Consider the following 16,510-nt stretch of genomic DNA (forward strand, 5'->3'; position numbering starts at 1 on the left):
ATCAATAGTTAGTCTGTCATTTACTCGAATATGTGAATTTCCCCTCCCACCGTAGGGCATTTTCACTCAGATTCTCCCTATGGATTGTTTCCTTCATTCGTGACTGAGCTGCGATGCTGTGATCTGACAAGATGAAAGAAATAGGATCGCACTATTAACCAGTCTAGCTTAATCTGAAGGTTGCAGTACAGCAATGTAATAGTGCGCTTAGCTGGTTGACCGCGTGTCAACGGTCCCGCTCCCCGTCCACCTGCTGCTTGGTCGCGTAGAAGTTATATCGTGCGTTTACGCTTGTGCCATTATTTGTTGCTACATGCTACTTCATTTAGTTCTCCTCCTCCTCCTCCTCCCCCTCCTCCTCCTCCTCCTCCTTCTCCCCTCCCCCCACCCCTTCTTTTCCTCCTCGTTTTTCTAATTTTGTTTCGTAGTTTTCATCGTTCGATACTCGCTCGGCGGCTCGTGGTCGACCGTTCGCCCGCTTGTGAACCCGTCGAAGCGATCCGACCTGACGGCCCAATTCGTATCTTCCAAACCGCCCATAGATATCGCTCTTGCGCAGATCATTCATTTCGTTGTCAGAAATCTGGTGATGGCAAGCACAGCGCCGTCTACTGGGTTGTCCGAACAGTCGATTGGCAGATCCAGCCTCACTGTGTGTCTTCGAAGCGTCGAAGAAGTACCGCACTGCTGTGTTGATTCTGTAGCGACTACTGCTGCCGCTGCCGCTGCCGCTGTCTGTTGGCAGAGTGGCTGGTGATTGTCTGACGACTACGCTCTATCTGTGTGTCAACGATACACGTTACCATTTCCACTACTGACATACTTCTCCGCTGGCCTCATTACAGCTACTAGAGCCCCGCGTCGGCGGCACGCCACAAACAACGGTGTCGCGTCGCTTTGGGTTGCCAACTCTCAACGAAATCCGCCTTCCACCATATTTCGGCACCTGTATCGTCTCATTTGACAACGACTTCGACGGCCAACAGACAGGAAAGCACGGGATCGAGTATGCAAATAAGAACGAGTCTAAGCATCTTTCAAAGTTAGTTTTCTAACATATCGTGTCATTTGGTCTACCCAAAGCCAATTGCTGATGTGCGTACAGGCGGTTCTGCTTATCTGTTCGTTGCAGCGGCTAGTGCCATTAGTGTCAAGTTATGCTAGACATTTCCGGCTCCCGGGCCTCGAACATTGGCTAAAAGCGAGTTCGTTCAACTCGTTACCCGATAACAGTGTGCCCCCTTGTTTCTGCTTAACCCATTTTCTTTCTAAATAGATGAATAATATCAAATCATTCAACTAATAATTACGTTTCTTCTCGACGTGGACGATTTTTGTTGAATCGAATATCAAGCTAACAGTGAAATGAACACAAATAGCTTACAGGGAACGACATGTGAAAAAAATTCAAAGAGTCAAAGGTTGTGGCTTCGTTCATGTACAGAGACCGGTCAAACCGAATAGAGAAGAAGTATGAGAATACGGGCGCCGCAAAACACTTGTCATCTTTGCGTTTGCGCCCTTAGCTCTACCTTCATCAAGTCATAGTCGGTTCCGTGTAGTACTTGTCGAAGGATCTTCATTCTTCCCAGACACACGCGAACAACCAGACGACCGAGACATTGCGGGCACCAGACCCTCGCCTCGATGACGATACAAGCTAAAGGCAGGCCTGACGCTTTCCTCCTTTCACTCATACACGGCGCACCCGCTACGCCAATAGCGTAGCGCCACTGGAGCAGTAATAACCGCCAAAGCCGCATAATAACGGTGACTTGTAGTAAAAATAGTAGTGCTAATTGTTGTAGTATTACTGTTGCTGCTACAACCCGCAGAAGGCCCGCGAAGAAGGCCCGCGAATACGGTGCCCGACACCATCTGTACCAGCTGCTGGCATCAATCGCCCACCACTATCCAGTGCTGCCAGACGCCAGACGCAACGGCCACCGCATTTATTCACTTTTCCATATGAGAACTCGCTTTCGTCTTTGTTGCTTCCTTTCTGTCTCGTTCCCCTAGTATCGGCGGGCCTCGTTGCCGTCGGCAACGGCAACGGCAACGGCGGCAGCGTATATCGGATAACGGCGTACCCCTCTAGGCCAGTTGGATGCGAAATAGAGGCCATGAAGATGCCGTAGCTTCGCACAGTAGAAAGTTCTCTGTTTTTATCTCTTGTTAGGATGGCTTTTAGGGCCATTTTGAACAACAAGTGAGAGTAGTCCTGTAGACTGTCTGGTTTTACGTGTTCTTCGTCGGCTCAGCACTGTGGAATGTTGAATTGTGAACTTAATTGAGTAAGTGAGTGCATTCCGAGTGTTTCATTTGGATATCCCTTGACGTTCGGCGACGATAGTGGTCGTAGGAAACACAAACACAGGAAAATATCTATTATACAGAAACTACGGGAGAAACTCCTAATCATCTAAGTAGATTCAATCACTCAAGAAGGTAAATCTTAATTGTCAGCGTTTACCATTCAGAAAATGCTTCAGGGTTAAAAAGCTACGAACGGCAATTAGAACACGACATCAATCAGTGGTTGCGAAAAAAACCATCGTGTATGATAAGTAAATATAACGCTGACTAGTGCCAAGGACTCAGTGTGTTATTTAGACGTGCAAAGATTAACGTGTTATTATCAGGCTATAAATGGAATAAGTAAAAGATAATGTGCTTCGATACTTTAATGCATGACCTAAGATCTGCCTTGTCAACAGACCTATTTTAGGACAAGACAGAGGGACTATAAACCTACTCATAGATGCCCGTACGCCAGATCACTGAAAGGAGCGCATGAGCTAATTTAAACGGTGTACACATTGAAATTCAGTAGCGTTTTTGTCTTTCCGATTTAGCAAAGTGCTCATACCACGTGAGAATAGAATACATTGTTAACAATTGTGTCGTATTCGCAAGACAATTAAAGACTACCGAATAATTTAGTAATCTTACAACTTGGTGAAGAGGTTGAACTTTACATTGTAACTTAGGATTTAAAATGTATTTTTTAAAAATCGATACTTTTATATTCTGTTTTTGAATTTCCTACTTGACAGTCGTACAGGTTTAACATCATTGTTGCAAGGAACGATGGGACACATGATCCAGAGCTCCTTTTATTGTTGTTATTTCTTTAACATTATGTAATTTGTATAAGCACAACAGAGGACGCTCACTTTCGGAACAAAATCGAAGTGCCTTTTACTACGAAAATGTTTAATTTTATAGGAAGCCTTGTAAAAAAAAAGAAACAAAAAAACAGCTACTAGGTATCACTGGGCAAAGCATTCATCTAAAAGAAGAGATTTGTCAAAGGTTCTTAATTTCGAACGTTTTCTAAGGCTCAGCCGCTAGCAAAAACGTATGATTGCGAGGTTCGATTATATGAAGAACTTTCAAGGTGGACTACTTCGTTTGTGAGTATTTTCTTTCCTCATATTTAACTCGTAATAGGCGGTCCAAGAAACTCATCATTACAGCAGATCAAGGGACAGTAAACATTTCCAAAACATCACTCGAATATATCAATGTCATAAAGTATATGCATACGTATGCCGAAACAAATTGTGTTCTACATGTCGAGTTTTGTTAGTCTTAGCTGAACTAATGCATGAAGGCAGGGATAAATACGCATACAGCTTTGCTGATTGTTTTAAGTTTTTGTAACGTTCAACTTAAAGCAGTGTCGAGCGCCGTTCTCGGTCCAGGCATCTCGCAGCGTATAGCCCCTTAAAACTCATGTTTGAGCGCTCCTTCGAGCAGAACGCGTTAGCAGCGTACCGATGTAAAGTCCCTTTAATAAACAGATTCTACAGACGAGCGGCTAGATATCTGACGCAAGCGAAACCTCTGCAAAGAGCTCAACAACACTACCCTTTAAGCGCCTACATTTGCCTCATGTCGTCCGTTTCTTTTCAACACATCCAGCTGCAGATGGCTAACCTTATGACATATTTTTCAAAGCTTAAGATTAGTATGTTAAGGAGTAAGTACTTTTTATTGATCACAGCAACAGTATTTACGACCTGCTCATAATCAGACGGATCCGTAGTCGCTCTCTTTCACTGAAGTTCTCATGCGATAAGCAGATATAGATAATTCAATTTTTGTGCAGATGTGAGAAACTCTTCTCTAACTTCTGAAAGGCATACCCATTGGACTTACAGTAACATTGAGCGTTTTTATTTAATAGTAGCCCCTGACCGCGCTGTGGATGTATTTCATCTGGCGCGTTTATTATATAACTTTGTATTTTTATTTATTCGGTTCCCCTCGACCCTTATCGGCAAAGGACTGCTCATGAGCTAAGCACAACATTTGCATTTGTTGGTAAAGCAAATACGGAAAAGCTGTCGCATGAGAGTGTGGACTCTTAGCTAGATTAAATCATAATACTAAAAATGTAAAAGCACTTTCATAAAAACCGATGGCAACAGAGACGTTCATCATGTTAATCGTGACACATTGAAACCTGCAATATTAGCAATGTTAAAACTGACACGCGGCCCGTCCCACAAAGCTTTCTCATGCTTACGAAAAAAAAAAAAAAAAGGTAGTAACGAAAATTCGTTACAAATCGTATTCGAGCAGTGAAAGGTATTTCATGTGTTTTCTATTTTCACGAAAGGTGCTGAAAAAAAAGCCTGCTTAACTTAGTTGCGAACTAGGAATTATGCGTTGGGGAAAATTCGTTGTGTTTAGGGATTAGATAGACATTGTAATGAAAATATTTAAAATGGACCCTGACAGGCCCGCTATCAGAGCCTTCCGCATCTCGAAAAAGTACCTTGGCAGATAACTAATGCTAATAGTAGGTATATCTATATAGGATGTGTGCGATATGTATGCTTTAGGGTATTAGACGAACGTTGTGACATCTCCTACTGGTTTTGAAACGGCTTTTGCGCTGATATGACGCTGGGGTTATCTTAATAAAGAAAATTTCCTGGACGAGGTTTTGATGTGGGGATTTTAAAAAACGAAATTGTTCGCTAGCTTGAATGTCTGCGTAAAATGCGTTTTCTACTAACTAAAAAAGACATTCAAAGTGGTAAGGTAAAAACAATGGTATGACACGTTATATTAGATCTAATTGCGAGAAGATGCTAATTGTTCCGGCAAGATAATCTGAACTCAGGCTAAATATGAAGGCTTTCGTAGACATGTCTTTGTCGAGTTTGACAAAATGACGGATTAAAAGCCACTATATATTTCCTAACTGTGTTAAGAGCTCTCGTAACATTATGAAGAAGCGCATATAAGTATACAAATACATCAGTATCTGTCTCCGGAACCGGCAGCATAACCGTACGACTGACTTTAATATTTCAAACAGTGAAGCTATTCAACTGAGTGAATAACATCTGCTTCGTTTATTATTATTATGTAATCGCATCGGATAGGATGTTTTTTTTTTATAAAAAAATTACCCGTTCCTAAGAAATTCACCGTCAACATTTTTCGGCGATAGGCGTCTACTGAACTCCATTCACCAGCGTAATCAACGGGTCTATCACCGCTGCAACAATATATAACCAAATCAGGCTTTTTAATAATGTAATCACTTGTACTGGAATCCATTAAAGCTAAGCATAAGTACTAGTGTTCGAAGTTCTAAAATATAGCCATTTAAACAATTCTCTTCTAATCAGTCGAGACTTGGGTTAAAATTTTGCATATTTCACCTCTATACATTTTCTAGTTTCAGGTCTTACACGGAAAAGGAACGAATTGCACGCCCGTTTTAGGCCAGCCAAACGATGGCTTCACCTCCTCCATTGCCATGCAGCCTACCTCCGTGCAGTCCGTCACCCGCACAGGCGTCCTTGCCTCAGGTAGAATTACCCTAAAGTTTGCCATACACTGTCGCCGTTGATAGCAAAAATCTAGACGATATGGTAAATCAGGGTGTGTCTACTTCTAGCTATTTTACCTCTTTTCACTTCGTGAAGCGTCAGATAGAAGCCTGAACGATTACCCTTGGCCGAACATGCAGCAATGCCAATCTCAGACAGAGACAGAGACAGAGCTCCTTTTTCCCGCTTCTAGCCAGCCTTCCCTTGCGTCCGAGCTGGCTGAGATTCAGGCCCAAATTAGATGTTCTTTCATTGCTGATAGAGCGCAAAGTATCTCTACGTAAGTCTGTGCCTGTATGCGCCAATCGCAATCACGAATGTTATAGAATTAGAGAGAAAGCAAAGGTGGGGCGATGACTACGGAAAGCATACTGAGGGATTCACACCTAATAGCGCCGATCGTAAGATTACAATGCAATGATGCTCTGAAGATCAGCGGATCACTTTCGTTTCCGACAGTAGTGGGCTGAACCGAATCTAAACTCGCAAGAAGGGATTACATACATATAGCTTGCACTTTGCAACTGCGGTTGGTCCTATAGTTTTGAGATAAAACCTTAAGCTCCTGCTCTGGCTGTCCTCGTGAATACTTGCCCCGTCCATCTGTTATTGGTTTCCAAACAATGCTCGTGTTTATGTACAGATAAGTAATGTTTATTGAAAAGAGAATAACAATGCATTTCCAAATTATTGTGTTGCATTTTAAGCACAGCACTAACTTTAAAAAACATCGAATAGTAGATAATACGTTTCGTTTGTGCATAATGGCGCAAAACAATTATATAGGATTTTGTTTGATTAATTTGCTCATATGATTACTAAAAGTCACTTCATTGAAAAGGCTTATGGCGAACTAGGACGGCATAGATATACAGCATAATCCATCAAATGTGTAGATAAACTGGTTGCCGTAAAAGACACGAGCACCGTTTAAGATCGCTACACGGATACCGCTTCTTCTATGAAGTCTATTCGTTCATTCATACCTCTGCTCTTTCATTGTGCTCGTATACATACTCGTATGTACCTATGAGAGAAGATTATTATATGTAATCAACATTATATATATGAGGGCTGTTAAAAAATAGTTTTTATCGTTGGCGAGTGTGTGAACAATGACCGGCTGTGCCCGTATATGAACATGGACCTTTTGTGGGCACACATAAAAAACGTGCTTAGTTTAACAATTAGCGCAGATATGTATTAAATTTTTCGTTTCTGGGTCATTTATTGTTCGTTAACTTTTGGGCCTCTTCCGGTATTGATCGACAATTAAAGTAAAGCACCGGAAGCAAATGAATCAAACGAAGTGGGCGGTAAGGCAATGAGCGAAGCCTTTGTTATAGACGTACGCAAAATCAGATCGAAGTTCATTAGTGACTAAATAAAACAGGGAATCAGGAGAAAAAAACTTCGGTCAGAATGCTAGTCAATTGCCTTTAGCTGAACTCAGGCGGATTAGTCTTCCTCAGAGACTTGCTTGGAGCTATAAAATTTAAAAGATTGTTAAAGATATGAACCGTTGATCTTTTAACTTTTCTAAAAAAGCGTCCATGCGTATTTAGTGACGAGCATAAAAGAAAAATATTTATAAAATTTAGCTAAGTATGTATCTACGTAAACTATTTGTTTATGATTGTTCGGCCTAATTATGTTTGTTAACACTTTACGTTTGTTAAATGGAAAATATTGCCGCAATAGAAATAGAAACCAGAGTGCTTCACTCGACATACCCGATTAGCACTCACCTAGAAAAGATCCAAGGGGAGCGTGAACGGAGATACTGAAGCTCGACATTCCGTCACCTGTTTAAACCTAAACACAAAAGGCGTGCCGGTCTTGATCCTTGCGCGCCGCAATATGGCGGTAGCCACTAGCAACGAGCAAAGCCTGATTTTGGTCAAAGGTTTCCTCTCTTTATTGGTGCTTTCCGACTAAAGACTAAATAAATTAGTCGAAAGTCGCTTGATAACGCCGTACATCATGAAGTCAGTAACACAAAAATTTGATGCCAACAAACGATGAGACCATAGTAATTTGTAAGGGTCATTCGAATGTTCGTATCAGTACGGCAGCATATCAATGTAGTTTAGACCTTAAGGCGTTTAGAGTAACGCCCGCGTTTAAAAAGGCCACTGCGAAGCCGTCAAAATCTAATCCGGTAGCTCGAAAAGCCATAGCCTACATCACTGAAAAAATATCATAGGTAACTCTTTAGATCTTCCCTGCGTAGGCTTCCTCCCCAGAGGCCTCGCATTAGACCCAACGCGTTAAGCATTCTCGATAAAGATAGTCTGCAGGTAATCTAGGTGCATGCGTTTACTTTCAAAAGATCGAGTGAATACATCTTCGAAAACGACAGTAAATAACATACCCCATTGCCTCAATATACAGATAAACTTCAGCCTTGAAATGTACAGTTCTAGTCTTTAACGAAAGCATACCTTCGTAACAATTCAATGGAGCTAAAATATATATGGAGTTCCGGGTTATAGTAAAGTTGGAAGGGAAAACAGTTTGATATTAGAACATATAACACTATTTTATCCAGGGGTTTCATCGTCAAGAGCCCCCCGACTTTTTCAGCTGCTTAGCTTTTCATAGTAACATATTACTGGATTGTTTGCTTTGGATTGAAGTTTAGGAGGTTTTCTATTGCTTCGAAAATTGGCTTGCTTTCATAAATATGGTACAAGTAGCGTCACTTACGTAAAATATTGATGTCTCTGAAAAGGCGCAAGCGAAACTTCTAAAACAACCACTGGCACTTGTATTTCACGCAAGAACGTTTTTTCTTAAAGCTATTAACATTGTGTAGACAGGCTGACCTGTTTTAACACAAAAATTCTAGCTGAATTATTGTCATATATATATATATATATATGTATTGACGTTTTTCAAGTAGAAGTAGTCTTTGTTTGATTCGATAAGTATGATCTCGAAAAGCACAGTGTTGTAGTGAGGATTACGAGGTAGTTTTTGCAAAATCTGCAATCTGACACAGACCATCCTGAGATACCTTCCTTTGCTAATTTCGCACAGAAGAAACTTAATGCCAGTCAAACTTATGCCGGCCCTCATGTTATAGGTAAACGTTCCAACGACTTCAACGCGTCCAGCTGCGAAAAATCTTTTCCGTCGTATCCCAGTTCCGCGATTTGCCGTCCGTCTAAATCGAGTCCAGGGATCGTGCACACTTCAAAACGCTGTTCTTTGCATTGGAATACTAAGCATCGTAAGTTATATACTCTCGTCTCCTTTTACAAGTCCCAGTAATTAACAAATCAGGAATATAAGAATGACCGAAAGCCTCAAGCGTTTTAGTTTGACCTATCCCGTTAGAAGCTTCAATGCGTTCCGACTGGCCGGAGAAAGACGCTCGGTCAGCGTAACAAACAATCGGAAACATCCAAAAAAACTATTCCGCCGCCATAATTTCGCAATCATATAGCTGTGGTGTTTATTAAAGATAGGTTTTGGCGAACTGTAAATAACTGAGCATTTTTTAAGTGGACTTTTCAGTTACTCACATTATTATATACTCAATATATAATATGCACTGAAATGGTTTGGTACGATTTGAGCACGAGCATGAGACTTTAAGTGTAACACTTATTCCCTGAGTATACGCAATAGTTTTGATGGGACGAAATCACTGATGCAGCCCTTTGTTGCTAGAGATTTTGCTGAAAGATTTTTTTTTAGCTCTGGTCGTAATAATAATAAGAAACATCTCGAGCATGCGCGGTTACGTTTTTCCGTCTTTATAAATATACCCATTGATAAACCTTAAAAATAAGTGTAATTTAAATTTGATTAAATCGGCGCTACTATTCTTGTAAATATAGTCATAACTTTTTCTAGGAACTTCTTTATCCTTTGCAACGATTTTTCGATTCCATATTGACTTTGCAGATGCCAATAACTGGCTTACTTTCAGAGTGCTGGCCATTTATACGAAGTCTGAGTGAGACGGAAATTTCGAGCCAAGCTACTGCGAAGCTCGAAATAAAGGCCAGCAGCTTCTTATACGCAATGCACTCAGTAGAAAATCTGAAATCGAGGTACATAGCGTCGAGGCATCCTGACTTATTACATTTGCTCGTCTCGATAGATCGAGTATTCAGTAGCTGGAGTGTTGTATTGTGTACTAATCTGTAGGTGAATCTGTGCGTCCTGTACATGGCTTGAGCTAGGGGGTCCTTTCAAGACTTTGCACGCCGCAGAGGCTGACGATAGCGGCCATTTATAAAAGGAATGCACCTCTAAACCTTTTCTGCGGACAAGACATACGATAGCTGCCTTAAGATTTCAGGTACATCTTCTTCATCGAGCGATCTGCAGACAGTCATAAAGGTGGAGTGCACACCGACAGCCCAAACTTCTTGAGCACGATACACGGTCGCCCGTATAGCGTCTGCTCGTATTAGGCAGCAGGCTGAAGTTCTTCCAGGTGCTACCAGACGTGTGTGGTCAGACAGCAGAATCACGCTTAAATCCCGAAGGGTTCTTCCTTTGTTTTCATTACCGAATTTCATTTGTGGTTGAATATGTCTCTTCAAAATGCTCCGTTATTTCGGCATTTTTTTCGTAATCCGATAAATGTTCCATCAGCTTAGTACATTACCCTGAGAGTTCCTTACTACGATCCTCTTTAGGATGTAATTATTATATGGCTATACACGCACGAACACAGATAAGACATGTCCGGATATTACTCCGCGCTCCTCTAACCTCGGATATTATCTGTGAGACACTGCCTTTAAATACAAAGTAAGAATTTAAATTTGAGAAAGAATGAATAAATGCATAACAGTTATAACAAGACAGGATTGACCACTGTTGGTTGACATAGGTAAATGTGACATTCGACCAAGTTCGGTGATGACCTTTACTTGATCCGACACCTGTACTTACTGGTCATTCGACCACATGACGACATAGCATAGTCTTGAACTTTGCCTCAAACTTCGACTGATTCAACTGTTCGACATGATACGTTTATTTGTAGGGTCTGTACGTGTTCGAGGCTGTGTTGTTTTCAACGTTTATATTGTACAATGCATCTACTTCATCTGGAAGCCCGCAAGACACGTGTAAGTTACACTGCCAAGGCTTCAGATTTATTAGAATAACAGAAACAGAGTGTAAACATGGTCCTTTATTAATTAACAAGTACATTCAAAAGAATAGTATAAACGAACGCTATCTTTTTGTAACAAAAAAAAATAACTAAGGCTAAAATAACTAATATATATATATATATATATATTTAAGAAACTCGTAATCTCAGCTACACTGGTTAACTTATTGGCATTTCGGCTAGCATTTATGGTATTGACAATGAGCCCTAAAAATGACAGTTTCATAAATCCGGTAGATCAATAAATCAGTACAAAATCCTAATTTTAGCTCATTAAAGCTCTCCTGATTCGCTGTGCCGTTATGTTCGTAACCTGCTTTTATGTAGATCAAAGAGAACTTGAGTTACTTTGCTGTTTATCATGTATACATGAACCTGTTTCTTAAGGGTAGGGCTAGCGAGAGATGGCAAGTATGGGTGCAGTTACGGGCAGAGATCTCGTCTTTTGCGGTTGCATCTACTCAATGTTGGCAGCAGTAGTAGAAATTGGGATGTATTTTGAATACTGTTACATTATCATGATTGGCACATGCTGGAACCAGACGAGCAATGAGTTTAAGAATGCGCTGTTTGTAAACAAACAGTTGCTTAGCTATGCGCTGATACTACGACACAAGTCGAGTACGGTTGCATATCCGGTCACATTTATAGTAAACACCAAAATGGGCCCAGTCTGAGTGGAACGTAACTAAAAAATCAATGACTTAGCTCAGGAAAGATTTCCCAGGTGGTGATTAACAATGTGCTCCTTTTCACGTAATCATGGCTTCGCAATGCTCGGATCCGCTGGACTGCGGTGAGTAGGGGCACTCTCTGTCTGTATCATGCAGGTTCTTCAGGGGGTTGTTGGAGCGGTACTAAGTGGTTTCCTGCTCCGTGGAGCGCTACGTGAAGAACGTCGTTTCGTACTGGCTTGGCTCGTTTGTGCTGGACTCGGTATTGCGTTTCTGTTCAAGGCTTGCGTCATCGAGACGCTGGCCATCACAGCTCAGAAAGCCAAAGAACAAGTAAGACTGTTTCAGTTTACATCTGTAGTTATCGAGATCTGGATTGACTTTTTTGAATAAAGCGAATTTGCCTAAATTAATGTTGATGTTGTGAAGGACTTAGCAGATTCCGTCAATCATTACAGTTACCATAATTACGTCCAAACGTCATTTTCATACGGCTAGAACTTTGGCAAGGCTTGTGTGTCGGTTGCCGTTTACGTTAATGTCTTTACCTGATTGCTATTTACTGCCGTACCGATCAGTGACGAGTTAGTACGAGTTCAGCTGGATCAAAACACAGTGAACGACCTTAACGTTTCGAGTTTGCTGGTGTGACAATTTGTCGAGACATTGGAGAACTCTACAGTGAAATGTGTGGGAGGGTCTAAGCATTTCGTTCCTATATTGCAGGGAAACGCCGAGGCTCTTACGAAAACAGCCATTAAATGCCTAATACTTTTCGTCGAAATGTTTTTCTTTATTGTTGTACATGCGTTCTACGTGAGACTTCGCCAAGATCAAGATCCTCCACCTTACGATACGATTGCCTGAAGAGTCCCTCTATGACTCGGAAGTTTTCACTTTGCTCCACGTAGTCCATACAATATGCGTGACGATTGCCATCTAATTTAGAATGGTCACATAGAGCCGTACTATCGTAATACTGTTTTACCCTTCAACAAACAACAAAGTGTCGAAAGGGAACCGTAAAAGCTAGTAGCTTCCCTTGAGAAATGTCCGTTGGCCGAAGAAAAACGGACAGGGAAGGATACGCAACGAACCTTGATGCAGCATATATACTACCCATATGTAACAATCTTTTACATAAGAAGGCCTGACAAAGAGACCTTCTGATCCACGAGTTCCCACCCATCGCTTGCGCATATCCAATATGTTCATGTTTCGATGCGCAAGTGCGTCAGCAATGGTGACGCCTATACGGCTCAGAGCTGTGGCCAGACTTGAAGAATAACCATGCTTTTAATATCCTTAATGGATTGTAGTTTCCTTAATATACGATATTATAACATAGAAACTTGCTAAGTTCAACCTATTTTTACAACCTAAACAATTTTAATAAATGTCTTAAATAGAACATAATTGACAAGGATGACCATGTTGCTAGAGAGTTACGCCAGGAAATACTAAATATTTAGACTTTGCATAGTATTTCAGTGAATTCAACCCGAAGATATCTAGCATATCTTCTAGCTACGACCCTGTAACGTTGAAGTCTATCGTTTGTGTACTCAGCAAAACAACTGAAGGGAAAAAGTTGTAACTATGGCAGTTGAATAGCCGCGCGCATTCGATAGATGTTGCCTGGTCACACTGCACTATGGTACGCAATAACATATTGAAACTCGTCCGCAATTGTTGCTTGGGCAGGACATGATCACCCGACTACAATGGATCACAGGCCAGTTCGACTACTTGTGATAATTTCGTCGTGCCTCTTGTGACGACGTCCATAATACTTATCTCAGTCGAGTGATGCTACTCGAGTGAGGTTTCTCGTCTGAATATATACATATATATATATATAGATATAGATATCTATGGTTACAATTGTCTGTTGCATCTGTACATAAGAGTATAAATGATTTTAATACTAGAACTAAGTTCACTTCATATTTATAGTACAGTTGATATTTTTCTCTGTAAGTTAGTCGTTAATAAGAAGCGATGCTCTATACTAGAGTGTGCTAGATTTTATAGACATCCCTTCGGAGTAAAATAAACTATAATAGAAAATAAGTTAGATTAGCCGGAATGCTTTATATTTTAATAGTTTTCATTGCGTCCTACTTAGACTCTTTGTACCGGGATAGAATAGGATAAGCAGTATGAGATGCAGCAGCTAAATTGGCACTAAGGGCAGTTACTGTGGTCATGGTAGGTTCTCATCAATTGGCGGACACTGTTTACTGCAAGCCGTTTTTGAGGTACTCCACACTTTACATCTATTCTGTAATTAGTTTGTGAGAAACCAGGTCCTGGCTCCTTATCATCTTTATAATTTCATAAAGCTTGCTGCAAAGAATCTCGTTGCACTGCTGAGGGCTGCTCTAACATTTGTGCTCTGATTTGTTCAAAAAGGTTCCGCGATTACAGCGACTCGTACTAAAATTTCAAATCTTGAGATGCAGTTATTTTCTGTGCTTTTTCAACTTTCTAACTTAAAAATTGTTGCTCCAGTAACAAACTATTGCTTCTCGAAGGGCTTTTGTGTGGTCCAGTTTCGTCCGTTCTCGATAGATCTCGCCAGTGCTCTCACCTTCGAGAACTACATAATCAATTTATAGTCGTATACGGGGAATAACTCTTATAAAATATAGACCGAATTCCGTTTCGGAGCAGTGCGTAGCTCAAAAGGTGTTCAGCATCCTCGATCCTCTGAATAGCTACAATATATGTATATGTGTTCAGTATGTAACATTGATTTATTTTTAATACCACAATTGCGTAAAGCTATGAAACATTAGCAGAACTTATTCAGACATAGCACACTTTTAAGGATGTAGCGGAAGAAGGAGAATTAATAAACGCGTTCCCCCTGTTGAAAAACACCGATCTAATTTGGTAAAATTATGAGAACAATGGATGTATTTAGTTTTATGGTCGAGAGACAGAAAAAGTCTGTTCGATCACCGCATCTGAACCCCCTATTGAGTGGCGTGAACGTACTGGATAACAGTAAATTTTCAGAGGACAACCTCAAGTCTCCTTACATTTGGGTCGGTTTCAGCTGATTTCCTAGCGATGGTTGCAGTTCGAGCTGGAAGCAAAATGGACATTCGAGACTGACATGTTGACTCTTGTTCCTGAGTCGTTGTTAGGATAAAAAACCGATCATCGATTAACCTCCAATAGGCATACGCGGACTGAATTGGCCTTCAGCTAACATTCAGTAAATGACCAACAGACATCACTATTAGAAGACTGATACGAACGTTTTCTATATCTTTTATAACTTTCTTTGAGTAAACTTTCTGCAAACAAGAACGACAGCAGCTGTACCGTAGGTAAAATGTCTTTTGTCCATGTACGAATAAAGCACAAATCTCTGGTAAAAGACAACCATTTAGGAAGGCTGGGTCATTGATAACTGCAGCTTCTACGGCTTTCATATTCTAACAACGGTGCAATTCAATGCTGGCACTGAGTCTTTCTAATGACCTCAAAATAGGGATAGAAATGGATAAAGGTTAGTGGTAATTTGCTGGCCTATAGTAGGCATACTTACACGCATGATCTCGTTTTCTTCCTCAGTCCTTTTCTAATCAGCGTTTATATATATATATATATATATATATATAACTAAATCAATTAAAGTTGAAAAAAGGAAAGAGTTATCAGCCATTTAGGTCTATTGCGGCGTTCCTGTTATGCGAATATGCGAATATTAGTCTACAGTGTTTCATCGTCAGACCAAATGCAATTGTAGAAAAATTGGTCGACATCTTTGACTGTGAGTTATCATTAGGCAGAAAATTTTCAGCTACCTCGCGATTTCTACATTGTATATAACTAAGCTTCTCCTAGCATTAACGTTTCATGAATATACATATGTCTTTTTTTCGGTAATTTTTTTAAATAAATAAATATTTGCAGTATTTTTAATTGTTTAGTCACATTAGTACTAAATAAACAGGTCCGACGATGCTGTGGCAAATTAATCGAACACTTATCGGAACTTTTCGAAGTGTTAAGTTTGCTTGTCGTAAGATTTCGTCAGTGTCCGGCTAAGCAGGCCATAAACGAGAGTTTTCAACATCCGATATATAGAAACTACTAAGTGCACGGGCCAGCGTGCACTTTGTACGTATATACCATCCACTGGTATCGGTTTAGAGGGTCACCGTTAAAGCTGTTAATTACATGAGCAGATTCGATTTTTCAAACGGGCTAGAATAACGTAAGCTCGGAAAAATGGTGTTTACGTCCACCATTTAGCAATTATATGCTAGGGTGTCCTTAGCCAAACTTACTTATGAGTATTCTATATGATAGAAGATTCTCAACCGTCTGTGACTCACCGAAGATACTACTACCCTCTCGAAGTCTTTGACATGCTTTTTTGGTGTTCGATTTATCACGATCGATCGAAGAAACAACCAGGTGCTTGACATAATCCACATATACGAAAGGCTGTAACTTTTACTTGCAATGCTGAATTCTTAATAGATCTAATACTTAGTATTTGTCAAAAACCGAAACTCACCTAAGACCCGTAAATTCTGCCACGTAAGAAAACCCAATTCGGACCAACAGGTAACTATAATGTATTAGAACTCCGGTTACCTTAGTCTCTACTAGTCTTTTAGATCATATCAATAATGGAATTGGTATTGCTTTTTACCGCCTACAACTGACTGATGTACAACACTGTAGGATGTTAGAAATTATTATTTTTTTTTTTTTTTTATGAAAACAGTGCCTCCACAGCGGATTTTTGGGCATCTAGCCATTTTCTAAACACACTCAAATATGACGACCAGAATCAGTATGATTTAGTATTA

The 16,510-nt window shown here is 40.4% G+C and overlaps 1 protein-coding gene across 3 annotated transcripts; it reads left to right on the forward strand.

Moving 5' to 3' along the window:
- The first annotated feature begins 953 nt into the window (after window positions 1–953).
- LOC111262760 (uncharacterized) lies at window positions 954–13,768 on the forward strand. Of its 3 annotated transcripts, none has more exons than XM_086969313.1 (6): window positions 954–2,448; window positions 5,708–5,834; window positions 8,944–9,090; window positions 10,867–10,951; window positions 11,803–12,005; window positions 12,399–13,768. In XM_086969313.1, exons 2-6 carry the CDS (start codon window positions 5,760–5,762, stop codon window positions 12,537–12,539), a joined length of 651 nt encoding a protein of 216 aa, XP_086825439.1. In that variant the 5' UTR covers window positions 954–2,448; window positions 5,708–5,759; the 3' UTR covers window positions 12,540–13,768. The 3 variants fall into 3 exon arrangements, with proteins under 3 accessions (XP_086825439.1, XP_022693000.1, XP_022692998.1); XM_022837265.2 differs by having other exon boundaries at window positions 954–2,294; window positions 5,702–5,834; XM_022837263.2 differs by having other exon boundaries at window positions 955–2,448; window positions 5,702–5,834.
- The last annotated feature ends 2,742 nt before the right edge of the window (window positions 13,769–16,510 follow it).

Source organism: Varroa jacobsoni, unplaced genomic scaffold, assembly GCF_002532875.2.
Source record: "Varroa jacobsoni isolate VJ856 unplaced genomic scaffold, vjacob_1.0 scaffold_698, whole genome shotgun sequence".
NCBI classification, from domain to species: Eukaryota; Metazoa; Arthropoda; class Arachnida; order Mesostigmata; family Varroidae; genus Varroa; species Varroa jacobsoni.

Excerpts from the sequence above, each read along its gene's own strand:
- LOC111262760 (XM_086969313.1), top strand. The coding sequence starts at position 5,760 with ATGGCTTCACCTCCTCCATTGCCATGCAGCCTACCTCCGTGCAGTCCG. Across the intron at positions 9,091-10,866 it reads GCATTGGAATACTAAGCATC|GGTCTGTACGTGTTCGAGGC; the intron begins GTAAGTTATATA and ends GTTTATTTGTAG. Across the intron at positions 10,952-11,802 it reads TGGAAGCCCGCAAGACACGT|GGGCACTCTCTGTCTGTATC; the intron begins GTAAGTTACACT and ends TGCGGTGAGTAG.